Here is a 17,273-nt window from a genome sequence, read left to right as displayed (position 1 = left end):
CGTCGTCTTTTTTTTTTTTTCCCCTTCAGAAAACGGGCGAGTGCGGGGAGCTGAGGGCGTTGTGGGGAGGATCTCCGCTCGGCCTTCTCGAACGGCCGGGCTGTCGCACGGCCCCAGAGGGCCGCTCAGCCCGGCGCCGCCCTCACCGCCCCGTCCCCGGCTCCCGCGCAACCGCCTGTGGCGCCCGGCTCCCGCTTCACCTCTCCGCCGGGCCCGGGCCGTGGGAGGCCGAAGCCCCGCCCCTTCCTCGCCCGCCTCCGCCCATTGGCCGCGCCTCCACTTCTTTTTGCATATTCATCGGCCCCGCTGCCCCCTACTCACCAATAGGAGCGGGGGGGCGGCCGCCTCGTTAGCATACGCACCTCGGCGCTGGGCGCAGAGCTGTTGCAGCCGCCGCCGCCGCTCGCAGGGACTGAGGCCGGGAGGGGCGGGGGGCGCTGAGCTGCGCCGCGCTCCGCTCCGTGCCGCGCTCCGCGTCCGCCCCGCGGTCCGCTGGCCATGGCCGCCCCCGCGCCCTACCTGCGGCTCTGAGGAGCGGCGGGGCAGGGCCGCCGGACGGGGCGGCGCCGGGCACGGCGACCGGGGAGGGCTTTTTGTCCACCTCCGCGGTGCTATTCTCTTCTTTTTTTAAATTTTATTTTTTTTTTAATTTTTGTATTTTTTTTCATTGTTTTTCTTTTAAATCGCGTATCTCATTTTATTCTTTTTTATTTTCTCCTTTGCGGCGAGGCCGTGCCGCGCTGCGGTGCGGGGCCCTGCGATGCGGTGCCTCGCGCTGCTCGGCCTCGTCGCCTGGGGCCTGGGCAGCTCGGCCGGGCCCAGCGGCGGGGCCTCCCCCCCGCCCTGCCCGGCCTCCTGCAGCTGCGACGGGGACCGAGGAGTGGACTGCTCCGGGCGGGGGCTGGCCGCCGTGCCGCCGGGACTCAGCGCCTTCACGCACGCACTGTGAGTCGGGGAGCGGAGGGGGGGGGGGGGGGCTGTGTTGGGAGCGGGGCCCGCGGTGCGGTGCGGCCGGCGGGGCAGCCCGGCGCCTCTGGAGCTCTGCGGCGTTCACGGAGCGCGGCGCGGTGTGAGGTTTCCAGTGTTGGAGGTGGGGAACCGGAGCTGCGGCGGCTGGGTTCGCCGGCTCCAGCGCGGTTGGGCTGCCCGGTGAAATGGAACCGGCGTGTCCTCGCTGCCGGATGGGTGCGCGGCCGAAGAACCCGTCGCGGATCAGGCTGCTAAAGACTTACGGCTTGAGCTTCGTATTGCCGTGCAGGTCAGCTCTCGGAGAGCTCGTGCGTGCTTTGCGGTGTGTTGCTTCTGGGTGATTGGAACCCGAGCGGGCACTCTCCAGCTGTGTCGTGCTGTGGTGATCGTAAAGGATGCCGCTGGTCCCTGTTTGTTTGCTTTTTATTGTTATTATTATTATTATTCTTTTCCGCTTATTTGCAGCACAAAAACTGTGCGCCTTCGTGATAGTACTGCGCTTGAGTGAGACTCTTGTAGCAAGGCCACTGGAAGTTCAGGACACGCAAGCAATAGGAAGCTCATTTCCGAACCTGCTCTGGCTGCACCAGGAGAGCTGGGCGAGTGCTTACTGTGCGAAGAAAGAAGTACAATCAAATCACTCCCTCCAGCTGACACGTTTGTGTCATGGCAAAGCGTCTTAGCGATGTGCCGAGAAGAAAGCTTTTTGTGCTCCATGTCAGGCAGCACGGTGATGCTAGGAAATCCCCTTAGTGCTGCTACGGGGCTTGTTGTGATTACAGCCGTGGTAGCTGGGTCTGTAGTACAGAGATGGCTCAGAACAGGGTGGCAAACATTGTTCTGCGGTAATGGAACAAATATATGGCTGTGTTTTGGCAATGGAGAGCTGTTGCTGAGAAGGCAGCACATTAGGGGTACTGTATCAAAGCAGCAGCTCTTTGCTTTTAAATCAGGAGAGATAGAGCTTGAACAGTGAGAGGTGAAGGCTTGCTTCCAATTGCGGGCATCTTAGCGAAGGGATTTTGGAAGATACAGAGGTGTGGCTGCACTGCATATGAGCTGTCTGGAGGGGATGGGCTAGATGGAGGAATGTGAAGGGAGTCGGGAGGACACGACCAGGGCTAATTAGCTGATGCTTCTGCTGTGGGCGGCCATTTGTTCCATATAATTTAGGTAGGTGTTTATGCAACTCTTAATTACCAGCTGCCCTGTTTTCTGTTTATGAAGGTAGCGATTCTGCTTTGTTGCAATGTAACTGTCGCACAGTGAGCTGATATGCCTGGGCAGTCATGCTGAGATGGTTGTTGGTGGTGGTGGTTTGGCTTTTGTAGTCAGTGCAGCACATTGCTGAGCCTTGCTCTGACTCTTCATGTGCTGTGTGCTAGAAAACATTCGTGTTCATGGAAAGAAGTCGCGGTGGGGCACGATCATGGTGCTGCTTTGAGAACTGAAATTCAAGTTTGGGGTTTAATGCTACTAACGTGAGTGTTCTGCGGGAGACAGAAAGCGGGTAGTTCTGGGTAATGGCTTCAAGGACATCTGAAATGGGCCTGGCTGCTACCAGAGGCATGCGGGACAGCCATCTGTCCCACAGTCCTTTTGTGAACTAAACCCGCAATTGCCACTTGCTTTTGTTTTGAACACTTTCGTTTTACTGTCTGGTGTTCCAGTGTTGTCTTCTTCCATTGCCTCCCAAAAGGCTGGATCTCTACCCATTTTTTCCCCCAGAGATGGGTGTTCAGGATGAAGCAGCTCTCTTGTCTGCTGGTCTCCATCATGAATGTACCCTGCAGTCAGGTGTGGGTTACACCAGAGCTTCCTGAGATGAAGATGTCACAGTGAGGAAGGATCATATTCGACCCCATTGTCATGCAGGTTGTTCCAGCAGCAGCAGAGGGGCTGATTGTCTTCTTTTCAGCTCACAGAGGGTGCAGGAGTACCTCCTCTGTCTGGCGTTTGAGTTAATTTCCTGCTGTGTTTATGTATAAATGGCAAAATTATATGGTACTGTTTGGATTCGGCAGAGTGCATGTGTTTCTTTTTTTTTTCTTTGCAGAATGGTACTGAAATGCAGTGGGTAGATGTGAGCTGTCTTCCTCTAACACACCAGGTTACCCGCCTGCCATGCCCTGCATCCCCTGGTGGAGGCTCAAGGGATGCTATGTAGCAGAGCTGTTATGGTGAGAAGAAAGGATGTCCAGACACAGCCCGGGGTCTGGAAAGTGTAGCTTAATTGCTGTCCTCCTGAGATAGAGAGGCCTTATCTAATGAGAGGTTTGAATGTTTTACAGTTACTCCGTTTAGTTTTTCACTTGCCTGTGCAATATACCAGTGATACGCTGGCAAGTGATAAAAAGCTTGTTCTGTCTTCCAGAACCAGGGAACGAAGCTGACCTGTTCCTTATTCCTCGTTTCTAAAGGTCTGCAGACAGCCCTCTGTCTCTCCCCTGGGTATCCTTCTGGCCCTGGTGCTGTAGGCCCCTGGTTTGCTGGGAACCTTTCTGTGAAATTCATTGCTGTTTCAAAGCTTGCTGTGTATTTTTATCCTTTGAATGTTTTCTGTTGGCAGCAAACTCGATGTTTGGCTGCTACCCCTCTTTTCCTTCTTTTTTTTTCCTCCCAGAAAAAGGCCCTGTACCCCACCATAACACATGATTTGTCAGGTCCTTGGCTTTTATTTTGCATGTTGAGGTCACGTATATCAGCAATATGTCATTTCTTGTTGGGTGCTTACTGGCAGGGGCTCATAAATGTGACTTGGGGAACAGATACCAAGATAAGTCTGCGGTGTGGCAAAAAAAAAGTTGGACTTCAGTGCAAGCAGGTTTGTGCTGGTAAATAATTAGCTCTGCAGTTCTCCAGAGGAATTCGCTGGTAACTCTCCGCCTGAGATGGAAAATATGGAAGCTGTAGTAGAAGGGCACAAAACCAAAACAGAACCCAAAGAAACTTCCTTCTGCGAGGATCTGTATTTGTTTTGTGTTCTCTACGTCTAAGCCAGCAATTTTTGTAGGACAAAAGCTCTTATTTACCCGGAGAAAATTACTGGCCTGGATTTCAGAAGGGCTGAGCACCCATCCTCCTTTCAGAGGGAATGGGAGCTCGGTGTCCCAGTGTCTGCTTGTGCTCTTTCCTCCTCTCTGCCGCCCTGGCGCTCATTCCTAAAGCTCATCCTCACTTTGGGAACGGGCATGAGCCCATGTGGTGTTTATGGTCTGGAGAATTTGCAAACAGCTCAGGTTTGCCTGCTGCTTGTTTTGCAAATAGGGGAGGTAGCAAGGTGGCTGCCGACTGGTTTGCCTCAGCGACTGGTTTGTCTCAGCGTTGCTCCATCAGGAGGGTTGGGTTTTTGGCTGCAGCTTGGTGGGTTTGGGGGCCTTAGGAATGACAGAAGATCCAAAGCAGTTGGGGGAGGAACTGGAGAAATATGTGTCATCCTAGAAAGAGGTGAGAGAGGTGGGGGAAGATAGGCAGGATAGGGTAAGACAGGAGAAGAAAACATGGAAAAGAGACAAATGGTCACTTCAGACACTGAGGATGAAGACATTAGGAGACTCAAGTAAACAGAGCTTTCAGCAGTGTTTCCCATGTCAGGGGTCCAGGCTGTCCTCCCTACCTGGTCGGCTCACTGTCTGCTGCGGCACTGGCCCAGGATTTTGCTGTAGGGAAATTCTCATACCTGCCTTTCAAGTACTGCTGCAGTTTTTTGATAAGATATTCTCCAACTGTGGTCTGAACAGAGATTTCTGGTTGTGTGATATTGGGTTTTTTTTTTTTTTTTGCTGTTTCCCATCCCTGTGGATCCCTTTTGGAAATGTCGATGCAGTTGCTAGCGTTCCCTTTGTTACACAGAGGCAGCCAGCAGTGGTAGGTGCAGAACTGGGTGCAGCCATGGACATGGTAGTTTGGTCGGGGTTGGGGATGCCCCATCCCTGGAGGCAACCAAGGCTGGGCTTGTAGGGGCTCTGAGCACCTGCAGGGGCTGTGGGTGTGCACTGTAGGGGAGTCGGACTAGGCGACCTGTAAAGGTCCCTTCCAACTCAAATGATTTTGTGATCAAATTGGGAGCATCTACCATGTGTCAGTGCCTAGAAAGTGTAATTAAAACATGCAGAAATGGCTTGTGATCTACCTGGCAAAAGAGCTGACCTTGTTTTTAAGATTGCTGAGTTACTGCTGCCGTCAGTGCCTTGTGCTGAAGTAGAAAGTTTCTGGTATTTTCTGATCTTACATCACGTGTTTGAAAATATGTAACCAAAATAACAGAATGCATTTCATTTGGGTGTTGAGCGATTTGACTGTTACAGGACTGTCACTCAGATGTGGTCTGCAGAAGCTGTATGAGAGATGCCGCCATCTGGTAAGGGAAGGAGTGTTAATTCTTTTCCTTGAGGAAAAAATGGAAAGAATTTGTGAAGTTGTGAAGAGTACCCTGAAAAATGAGGCCCTTGCAGTGAAATGCTGTGCTCACGGCGTTTTCTTATTCAAATATGATGGCTTTTTTTTAAGCATCATACCTCCTCCTTTTCTCTCCCCAGACCAATCCTGGAGGAGCACTGAGTCTCACACGTGCTATCTTCACTCCAAAAGCTTAGAGAAAATGTGTTTGGGCTTTTAAATGGTGCACAATTAACAGTGAATCACAACTGGACGTGCAGTTTCTGAAGTATGCAGGGGAGGCCTAAACCTGTTTAATTTGGCTTAATGATGCTGCATTTTATAACCTTGTCCTGCGAAATGTGTGGTTTTTTTGACAGGGAAGCTTTTTTTGGGAGTTTTTTGGGAGTTTTCCCATTACCTTCTTGACATGTGCACAGTTACACATGAATAGCCTGACCCAGCACCTCAACGGGGAGAGCGGCATGGTTGTGTTTTCAATAGGCCTGTTATTACAAGGCAAACATATGGGATGTTTCAGTCCTGTCTTTGCAGGCAGCATACAGGGTCTGCTTCTTGGTAGAGCTGCTGCGTCCAGCCTTCAGTTGGCTCCTTCATGTTATAAAAACTTGGAAGGAAGCTAACCTCTTTTTCATGGAATCATAGTGTGGCTTATAGTTGGAAGGGACCTCACGGAGCTCCAATCCATCTGCCATGGGCTGGCTGCCCCCCAGCTCAGTGTGCCCAGGGTTCTATCTGCCTGGCATTGGGCACCTCCAGGACATGGGTACTCATAGCTTCTTGGCAGCAGTTCCAGGGTCTCGGCAACCTCCAAGTGAGGAATTACTGCCCAACGACTAACCTCAACCTCCCCTCTTGCAGTTTAAAGCTGTTCCCCCTTGTCCTGTCGCTATCGGACCATGTCAAATGATTCTTTGATTCTGTGATTGTAACTGGAAAGCTTGGGTTTAAGAAGGGGAAAAAAAGAAGTAAAATGGATTTGCTAATATTGACCAAACTGTTAATATTTTACAGAACTAGTGTGACTTCTGCTAGGTGTAGAAAATCCATGTCTTTTCCAAGGGCAAATCTGCTGGCGCTGTGCTGAGTGTTTAGTGGAGACTAAATTTCTTGAATACCCAGCTTCAAGTAATGACCTATTCAGTACTTACTTACTCTTGCTTGAAATCTCTGTTCCAGAAGTTTCAAGGAGTTTGTTTACGTGTTTGTTTGTTTTTCACCATCTTTCCCACAAAACCCTGGGCCAGAAAAGTGCAGTTAGGAATTTTAAGCAGGGTTTTGAGGGTAATAAACAGCAGTCGTTCATGGCTTCAGCCTCTGCAATTGCATAGCAAAGCCGATGTTTCCTTTTTAGAGTCTCTCCTGAGTATTCGTGCCAGTAAACTAAATCTGAAGTGTGTTTGCCAAGAGAAGATTGTCGTTTAAACAACAGCATGTCAGAAATCCTGCTCAAGAGTAGGACTGCCTGTACTGTTGCTGTCTCTTCATTCACACGAGACAGTTTTTTGTGCCCTAGTAACTAACCGCACGGATGGGAAAAGTACTGTAACACACGTTGGGTTGATGCATATATCTAAATAGTCTGGATTTTTGTCTAACCAAGTTCATCCCACAGTTCCTTCAGGCAAAGCACATCACTGAGACTCGGTTGATTTGGTGCCATCAGCAACGGAAAATGGAAAGATAACAGGAACATCAAAAATATCCCACTTAATGCCATTATTTGCAGCTCTGAGGATTCAGTGTCCTGTCAGTGTTTGAGGGATATCATGAGCAAGTACCAAAGTAATCACCAAGTTAAGGAATTCTGCCTTATCTGGGCAATGTGAAATCATCTTCCTCCATGAGCTTCAGTTGTGACCGTGGAGAGCACAGTTAGGAATGTCTACCCGCTACTCTCCCCGGCATGGAGTTCCCTATTTGCTGAGAGCACAGCTGTACGTTGAGCTTTTTCCTACAGCCTCGGAGTAGTAAATATTGGTCGTGACAAAAAGTGGGTATGTGCTTGCCTACGTGGATCTCTTTGAATGGTAAACGCCCAACATTTTCTTTCCAAACTTTAGGTGCCTTTTTAAGTAAGAGTTGGTGCCTTCTTTCCCCTGTCGGTGTTGTGGTGTTCAGGGTTACGTGTGTTCTCCAGCTTGCTTGCCTTCAACAGGTATGAGCTAAACATGAATTTCCCTATCGCTCGCCGAACTCTGAAGGAGTATGTGCTCTGTATGTGCTTTATGTTGTAAAAGCACTTAGCACCTAGTTTATTTTTAGAGAACGTATGTAGGTCATCCAAGAAGCTTCGGCAAATAATAACTGAGTGTTTGTGTAATTAAAAAGGCAAACAAATGCTCTCGTGGTGCTGCCTTGCCAGCAACAAGGTATTGCTTGTGCCTTAGAAAGGCTCTCTGTGCCGGATACGCAACTCGTGTAGAAGGAGGAGATTCTTTTGCAGCTTCACCATCTTCCCAGGGTTGTGCAAATGACTTTCCTTGGGCTTTTGCACAACAGCCCAGGGCTTCTGAGGAAGGGCTGGACAAGTAGCACATCTCACCTGTTCCCTTGTGTTACAGCCATTTGAACAAGATGGTTTCCTCCACGTAATGGTGGAAGCACAATGAGCGCCTCAACTGTTGAAAATCTCAGGCGTATTTTAAGCATTTTTTAACTGTTGAAAAGATGCTATCTGTGGAGAGATTAATGAGCAATAAGTAAACTATGTTGGATCTGGGCTTGCAGAATGCAGTTTAACTGCTCTAGGTTTCAGCACACTCATTTAATTACTGGGTTACTGCATGTTTTCTCTGGGGGGTGGGAGTGTGTGTGTGTGTGTGTGTGTGTGTGTGTGTGTGTCTAGGGAAAGCCTGTATGTTTATACAAAGAGCATGAATGCAGTTTGGGGAAGCCATGTTTGGGTTGCCTAAACAATTGTGCTGCCTTAATTTCCCTTTGAGAAAACTGCAGATAGGTCTTACTATCATTTGCACTTGATTACTTCAGTGTTAACTTCCCCTATGTGATTTAACATGCACAAGCTTAATTATTCTTTTCTGGCCTAGGGAGAGATTTCCTTCCAATAATTACCTTTACTGCCCTTTACCCTTCTACATGTTAGTCTGTTTGGAGGAACAGCATTGCTTGGAAAGCAATTCCAAACACAGCAGTGCCTGAAGCTGTCCTGGAAACGTAATTTATACCTTTTACGTTTCATGTTAAGCTTCAGTTCACTGAAACAGAGCTGCTAGGTGTACAGAACTACCAAATTTCTCACTTAAATAAAGGCAGTAGGTACTTAACAGAAAAGCATTGGTTTGCACCTCTTTCTTGTGCTGTATGTGGGGTGATTCAGGTGAATAGGAAATATAAATTAGCAAATAACTTCCATTAATTCAGGCATTTCTTTTTACAAGCAACTGCAGTTTAGTCATATACAATTTAAATGTCAAAAGAGCGTGACTCCATGTGAGATGAATGTGATGCAATATTGCCAGACTGATTGCTCCTGTGATAGCAAGAAAATACATATTTAATTCGGTGGAAATTTCTCAGGATTACATCGTTCTGGTTGTTCATCGTTGGGCGGTTCCTTCCTTCAAATCTTTCTACTTTAAGGCAATAGTAGTTAGGAATCCTTTAGGTTGGGGGGAAAGTGCAGAATTAGTTCTAGCAGCTTTGTCTTTTGCAACTTGCATTAATCTGCATGCTATACAAAATATATCACCTGGTATATCAACCGGATGAGGATGCTGCCTTCAGTGCAATGTAACTGTACATAACTATTCCGTGTTAAAAAGTTTAGTTTGTGTTGGACCCCTGGGATATATAAATGCCTGTATTAAGGTAAGATAGTCATTTAACTCTGCTATTAATTACAGAGCAAATGTGTTTATAAAATGGGCTATCTTCATATATGTGGGAAAGATCAAGTGCTTTGAATGTGACAAAGCTATGTATGCATTTGCATTAAACTGCCTTCATTATGTCCTGGTGGTTGTTTACAACCAGACAAAACCAGAGGGATCATATTTATAAAGTTTTCTCACATTTTATTTTAAGGTTCTTTTGTAAAGTTGTGGTTTCTGGTCATTTGCAGGATTACCCGGCCCTCCACTATGAGTTAAATAACAGCATATGCTTTATACTTGTCAGATTTGGTGGTGACTCTAAAATGAGTTGGTGCTGGCATCCACCTTGTATCCATTAGAGTCCTGTCTTCCTAGCAGCACAGCTTCTTCATCAGAACATAATTCACATTGATCAGTTGGGCTTGAGATAAGAACTAGAGCGTTTCCTTGCTCATTTGTTCATATGGTGAAGTGAAAACATATTCACATTTCTTTTGTGTGGAGGTAGCTGAGGAGACAGGATCACATGTCCAGTTTTCTTCATCTGTGAAACGCTTGCTGCCAGGAGGACACACAGCCAGGCAGGCTGGAAATGCAGGTAGATCACTCAGATTGCCTTTTGTGGGTCTCCTGCTTTTCCATCGCATTAGATGTGCATTAGATGTGTTTATATAAAGAATTGATCCCATGTACATGATTAAACTTGACAAGCCTTAATCTCTGTTGCAAAGAGTGTGGGCTAGATAGTTCATGTGGTAGGTCTTTGTTTTTCATGTAAATACTTGTGATGTTGGATTTGCATTAAGTATGCCGTTTTTCTCTTGACAGTCTAGTGATAAAAATCTACTTAGGTTTAAATAGTGTAGTCATGTGAGTGCTGAAGAAACTGAAGAAAGAACTTGACCTTTTCAATAAAGTTACTCATAGTGAGTGCTTCTTTGGCCTCATTTATCTGTAATGGTGAGCAGTATCGAATTTAGTTTTGTCAGAGGGTTACTGTGAAAGGTCTCATTCAAATTTATGAATTTTGAGGAACTAGAAAACACACTAACTGTTCTAACTTCCTTAGGTTCTTGTGTCAGCAGTGGTAAGCATTATTATCTTTGGTTCGTATCAGGGGAGAGTTAAGAAGGCTGGAGCTCTACGGCAGAATTTAGTTAGCACAAGGATTCGGTCTGGGCTGTGCCTCCTAGCTGAGCTGAGCTGGCAGGGTGCTCTGATGTGCAGATGTCGTGCCAGCAGGATACCTTGTGTGCTGATGCAGCTCGTTCTGCTGGGAATGCGGGCACTGAGAAGCGCTCCGCCAGCCTGTGTGCCACTGTGCTGGCAAAGCAGGCTGTGTTGTTTTATGCTTTTAGGCCGTGGTTGTGTAGGTGGTGAGAACTGTCAGTGCTGGGTGCTGGGCTATGGCTAGCAAGAGGCAGGTCTCCCCTTTCGTGTGGCCTGTTCTGGGACTTTTTTGGATGCGGGAGGGAGGAGTTGAGTCTTGTTTTGCTTTTTTTACACTATATTATAACAGTGACATTTGTTACCTCCAGTGTAACTTGGGTTCTGTTGGGAGAGGACAAGGGGAAATGGTTTCAGAATAACAGAGGGGAGATTTAGATTGGACATAAAGAAGATTTTTTTACAGCAGGGGGTTGGTGAGACACGGGCCCAAGTTGCCCAGAGAGGTGGTGGATGCCCCATCCTTGGAGACATGCAGTGTCAGACTGGATGGACCTCTGAGCACCTGATGGAGCTGTAGGTGTCCCTGTTTGTTGCAGGCAAGTTGGGCTAGATGGCCCTCAAATTCAAATCATTGTATGATTCCGTGTGGTTTGGAAGTTTGTTTTGCGGGGTCTTTTGTCAAGTGCTCTTGTTAGGATATTTGTATTGGCACAGTGTGAGTTTGGATTGTATCTAATAACACCAAGCACACTTAGGATGACACTTTATGCTCATTTCTGCAATTTAAATTACTTTCTAGTGCAACAACTTGAGAGCAGATTTCCTGCTTGATCAACATTGAAATTCCAGCGAGATCACTGCTATGAGGAGTCCTAGTGGACAGGCTTCCCCAAAATATACACTTGGAGTTAAATAATACATATATTACCCCCTCCTTTCTTTTTACTCTGTTACCTTGTTGTAGAGCTACATCGTATTTCCGTGTAGCAGGAGGAAGCGAGAACACTGTATAGAACAGGTGGCAGCCGCTGGGCATTAATTTGGCCTCCTCAGTCAAGACTCAGAGGGATTTTGGTTCCTAACGTTGGAAGACAGTTCCTGAAAGGCAAGTTGCTTCTTGGGCTGTGTAAATACAGGCACAAACATCTGGCTTTTGGGTCAGTGTAAAACAAACAGCAGCCAAGAGGAAGCAGAGAGGTTGCCACTGCTGAGCTGCAGCCAAGGCCTTAGAGCACTACGTGCTTTCAGAGGGTCTGCTTGCACCTTCTTGGTACACTGAAGACCTCCACTTATATCGCAGACCAACACACAGCTGGTCGTTGGTGAGGCCCCTTCAGCCAGCAGAGCCTACCTGAGTGTAGAGAAGCGCCGTTTTCAGCCCATACTGGTCCTTGGGACCGTGTCCTTCCGTCCATCCATTCTGTCTATCCAGCTGTGGGGCTGGATGAGCCCGTGCCCTTCTGGCACGTTAATGGCCGATTGCATGTTGTTTTTACCTTAAAATAACAAGGAGCCTACGACAAAGAGGGGACTCTGCAAACTCGAACTTGTCTTTTATTGCCGATAATATTTAAAAGCTGAAATGTAACAGTATTTCGGTGGTGAATACGTGGAAATTGTGTATACTGCTTAATGTGTTTCAGAAATCCCTGTTACTTTTCTTCCTTAAATACAAGAAAACAGGCGTGTAATGCCTCATTGAAAGGAGCCTGTAGGGGTGCTTTGTGAGGGTCTTAATTAAGGGCTTTGAAAGACTAAACAAAAGGAAAAAGAAAATGCTACAGGGTTATTGTTATTCCAGCCCATTGGCTCAGCTAGCTGCCCATCCATTGGTGCCTTCTGTCCATTTGGGAGCTGAATGACACTTTTGTTCGTGGTTAACAGAGGTGAAAGAAGCCAATTATTGGCTGTCTTTTCCACAGGGCAGCTGCAGACGGATTTAACTGCGGGCAAATATGGACTTTTCTGCCACAAGGATGGTTGTGATGACAGTTAGTTTTGTGGAATTGTATGAAAGAAAACAGATTTATTTTTTTTTTTCTTCCCCCTCCAGTGACTTGTGTGGATGTTTATTGGAAACTACTGTGAATGTGCTGGCTTGGAGTGGGACTGCCTCAATGGCTGGGTTCCTTACGCTAACAGTAGACTCAGGGTGTGTGACAGAGTGGCATTTTTTTTTAGTTTCTTTCCTTTTTTTTTTTTTTTTCTTTTCCTTTAAAAAGAAATTAACTGTGGGGTGGTTTATTTTATTAATTGGTTTGCAGTGCGCGTTAACCCTGCCGTGGCCATCAGCTCACACCATGCTAGCTGCTGTGTGCCATAGCTGCAGAGTGACATTGAGCAGGTAGGCCCACAACTGCAGGATGCAGGGACCTCAGAAAGCATCTGTGAGCTGGAAACTTTCAACCTCTTCTCCCACGTGGCTGTCAGTTGGTCCAAAATGTTCTAATGGCCTTTCCTACACCCTTGTTTTTACTTTCCCCTAGAACTTCTTTGTTGAAACCTATGCTTTTAGTTCATGTGAGTGAAAAGGTTTGACTGCTGATAACCTGGGCTTGCTGACTGTGTTGATCCTGGGGATGTTTGCTCCATTTTGGGGCAATTGTGGATAAAGAAGCCTTGTCTTGTTCAGAGTTCATTCACTGAGGTTTGTTACATCAAAATCCCATCTCAGCACGTTGGTTGCTCAGCAGGCCTGCTGGTGATTACAGTAGGGTGGCAGTGGGAGCCCCTTCTCCAGCCACCCAAAGTCTGCATTTAGGCATGGTTTATAATGATAGTGTGTTTGTGTATATATATATATATATATATGTATATATGTATATATATTTGTCATCCTCTTTCTGCTGTCAGGGCAGGGCCCCATCTCTGCCAAGTTCCTGAAAACACAAACCATGTGTGTGAGCAGCGCTCTGAAGTTGTTGGTGCAATGTTGGCAGTGATGGCTGCACACACACATGTACTGGCAGTGAAAGGGGTGACCAGCTGAACCTGTAGCTGATCCCTAAGAGTGTCTTGGCAGGCATTTTGCACAGCTCTCCCTTGGCTTAGTGTCTAAAGGCTCCCTGAGAGGTGAGGCTGGATGTGAACGACCTCTATATTTTCCTGTGTGCAGTGGACTTGGGTCTACATCTCAGATCGAAAAGAGGAATGTAGCTGAAACCAGTGTAACTCAACAGGGTGGAAAGCCTTTTACTCCAATAGGGAGTTACCTGCCTTTTAAAATGCTGTGCGGTAGCTGACGACTAAGAATTACCGAACCCTGCTTCTTGCATCTTAGCAGGACTGGGTAGCACAGATGTCATCAGCCAGCTCGAGATGCCTCCGAAAGTGCCATGTGAAAGCACATCTAGTTCTATAAAGGCAGTTCCAGGTGCTGCCATGAAATCTATTTTGACACTAGAAAGCAGCACTGTGTGCTTTTTGTTTTCCCACAGCATATAGATAATTATAGAGCTGTGCTGCAGAAAAAAAGCTGCTTTTTTTTATTCCTATTTTTTTTCCCCCAGAAATAATTTTTAGTTGCATCCAAGCTATGCATGTTATGCGAGTGAAAAAAAAAAACATTCCCAGTCGTTGGCACCGTTGTGTATAGGTTTGGTCTGGTTGAAATGTTTATATGTTCTGTTCGGACTTAATCCTATCAGTGACTTCGTTCATACGCTAATTTTGTTTTGCCTTTTTTTGCTTTGGTCTGCTAAAAACGCCGGGGCTTATCCAGAGTTCTGAGGCTTTCTAAACATTGGGTGGGACAGACAAGCGGACCAAAATAAACCAGCAGAAAACGAGTAAGATTCCAAATACTTGGAGTTATTGAAGTTGGATTCGCAGCCATTCATCTGCTCTTAACAGAGCAAAAAGACGAAACGGAAGCAGAATACTTTCATACGTGTATGTGTATGTAAGGATAGCACTGTTTTTCTGCTGGTGATTTTAAGTGCTGGGCTCTGTTCAGGACAGCTCAGAAACATTCATGGCTGTCCCCGTCTGCCTCTGGAGAGTTGGTGGTGCCCGGCCTGGGCTGTGGCTGCCAGCTCCTCCAGCAGCGCTGTGCTGGCACTGTTTGTTGTAGGGCTGTTGCTAGGTGGAGTGAGATGTGCTGTCCCAGAGTCCAAAGGGTGAGCCTGGCTCTCCGGGTCCTCGGAGGTGTTGACGCTGCATGGAGTTGCCCTTGGAGCTGTGCATGGAGCTCAGCGTGTGTTGTGTGTGTTTGTGGCTGAGGAGCAGAGAGGTGGGGAGGGAAAAGAAAATAGGATGGGCTTTATTAAGCTGGTTATGTCACATAGTTTGGTGCTGTTAATATTTGAAAGTTCCCTCAGTAGCAGCATAAATAACACTGACCTTGTCACACGTGGAGCGTCTGTGTTGGATTTAGCCTTAAATTAAAATTCTGATATACCCCTAACCTGGGACTGACTTAACTCATTAATGGAAATGTATAGTGTTGTATGTGTTTACCTTGGTGGTTTACTGTGAACCTGAGATGGTAAAGGCAATTGTCCCAGCTGCCAGTACCATCCTGTTTGGGGTGGGCGGCAAGCACAGTGTTAAACTTCATTTGCTTAATGCGTGGCAAATGTCTTTCTGCCAAACTCCTTTAGGGCATTTGGTGTTGATTTTGTTGATGATGTAGCTGCATGGTGTGTCTTCTTTAGTTGTCAAGTTCTCATTGCTTTCTTTAGTACCTTCCCTCCTTTCTGCGCCCTGTGAGGCCTTGCTGTAGGAAGGACAGAAGGCAGAGGGGTTGTTATTTATATCTAGATGATTGGTCTGATTTTTTTAATGATCTGATTACAGCATGCTGCCTACAAGCAGTTGCACACTGGAACATAAGACAGCTTTCTTCATCAGCAAACACACCTGTAACTGCGCCCTGGGGGTGCCATAGGTTGTAGCCTAAAGCATACAACCTGTTGCTGTCCTCTCTTCTCCCCCACGACAAGACTGCACTTGTGAGATTTGTGCATGGAGGCCTATGGAGTGAAAATTCCTTCTGGTCACCTCTGCTGGCTTCTGCAGATCAGCTCCAGTTTTGCCAGCAAATGCCGGTTGTCAGGAGTAGTTTGGATGCAAGTGTGCATCTAAGATGCGCTAAGGTGAGCGCAGTATCCCAGCTGCCTTGGGTGTCAGTAATGGTTTGTACTACGTGGCTTTTAAAAACTTGAAAGCCATAGAGCACTGTGATAGAACCACGTGGGGAGCTTCCATGCCCAGAGCTGGGTTGGCAGTGTGATGTGCAGGATCCCATGCAGACCTGGGATGCGGATGGTCCCAGCTCCTGTTCTGCTCCACCCACGCTTCTTCACAACCTCGTGTGGGGCCACTTGGTCCCGTCCCATGATAGATACCTGTAGGTGTGTGAAGAGTATCTCGGTACCGATGTACCCTTAAGCTGCTTGTCTGCTGTGCCTGATGCAGTCACAGCCCCAATTTTGTGCTCACTCCCCAGATTGGAGAGTAAGCAAATACCAAAACCTGAATGAGATGTCATTTTCACTCTCTGCGCTAAATAATTTCTACATTTGTAAGGGAAATACTCTTACACCAAAAGGCATTTTGTTTAACTCTCCAGCTGAAAATAAGCTCTTCCTTCAGTCCCAAACCCACACCAAACTTGTGGCTCTTAAAAAAATGAGTGGAGGAGTGCAGGAACTTGTGCTGTATTTCAATTTTGGGCTGCGATCCCTTTAGTAATAACACAGTGGAACTTTTTCTTGGTGAATTCCACACCATGTGTCAACAGAGACCATTAATCCTACGTGTGATTGCTTAATGGCTGGCCCACTGTGACTCAAATACCAGTCCAAAATAGGTCTTTGCATACAAGTATTGTTCCCTCCAGTATCTTGATGATGGCTTGACTGACACATGAATAGGGTACATTAGAGCTAGTTACTGTGTCTGAAAGAAAGCTAAGACATCGTGTTGGAGGGAAAAAAACAGATTGATGTGACAGGAGAAGAAGGAAGGACAAATATGGTGGGGAAAGAGGGGAATGTTGCTTCTGTTGCAGGAACAGACCTGTCTGGCATTTTTTTAGCCTTTCTGTGGCTGTCACTGAAAATGTTGTAGGTCCTGCTTCAACAAAATGCCCAAGGCTGACTGGCATCAACAGAATGCATGTGCATTTGTGGTATTTTTCCTGAAGCAGGGCTCCGTGTACCTCATTTCTTAAAGCTGTTGTGTGCCTTAGTCCCGTCTGCAGCCAGGATTTGTTGCTGTTCTGAATGGCGATTCAGAACCTTATGTGCTTCATCCACATGTGAGCATTGCCTAAAAAACTGCTCGAGTGGCTGAATGCCCAGGTGAGCAGCAAACCTTCCAGGCAAGGAGTGTCTCCAGCCAGGTGTTTGTCCAGTGCCAGTTAGAGTGACACATTGAACCATGCTGCTGGCTTCATGCTGCAGTACAAACAAAAGGCGATAAGGTGCTGTGAGTCTATAGGAAGTGGCCATATATTTCCTGGGTGGGAATGCAGTGGTGTTAATACCTTGATCAGGGAAGAGGTTGAATAAGCCTTGAAATATTTGGATGTTTCCTTTCTTACAAGAACGTTTCTTAGAAGTGGAAAAGGAAACATTTGCATAAATCGATGTCTGATAAGCTTCTTGTGAATGCAAAATTAACTTATGTATCCAGAAAATGTTACTGCGCTGTTCAAGTGTTGGAGGTCCGTGGTCATTTCAGGGCCAATAGGACCATACTTAAGATAAATGAAGAAAAAACATTTATCGTAATTCAAAAAATGGTTCCAAACCTTTTGTCTCATTAGAAGGATCAGTGAATGAAATCTGGAAGGAGAAAACTGTGCTGGGACCCGGCAGTAAGGATGGGAGGACGTGGGTAGCTGCCCTGACCCCATTGGTAGTTGGGCTGACACCTGCCTAGTCCTCATCAGAA

The 17,273-nt window shown here is 46.8% G+C and overlaps 1 protein-coding gene across 1 annotated transcript in view; it reads left to right on the top strand.

The window, feature by feature from the left end:
• Positions 1–614: 614 nt before the first annotated feature.
• The window catches only part of LGR4 (leucine rich repeat containing G protein-coupled receptor 4), a 58,160-nt gene continuing 41,501 nt past the window's right edge, over positions 615–17,273 (top strand). Inside the window, exon 1 of the mRNA XM_072338865.1 lies at positions 615–945. Coding sequence (XP_072194966.1) covers positions 761–945 — 185 coding nt within the window. The 5' untranslated portion in view covers positions 615–760. The remainder of the gene's footprint in view (positions 946–17,273) is intronic.

The sequence above is a fragment of the Excalfactoria chinensis genome, chromosome 5 (assembly GCF_039878825.1).
Source record: "Excalfactoria chinensis isolate bCotChi1 chromosome 5, bCotChi1.hap2, whole genome shotgun sequence".
Lineage (NCBI taxonomy): Eukaryota > Metazoa > Chordata > Aves > Galliformes > Phasianidae > Excalfactoria > Excalfactoria chinensis.
The sequence above is the reverse complement of the archived record's forward strand: the minus strand, read 5'-3'. Positions and strand labels throughout refer to the sequence as shown.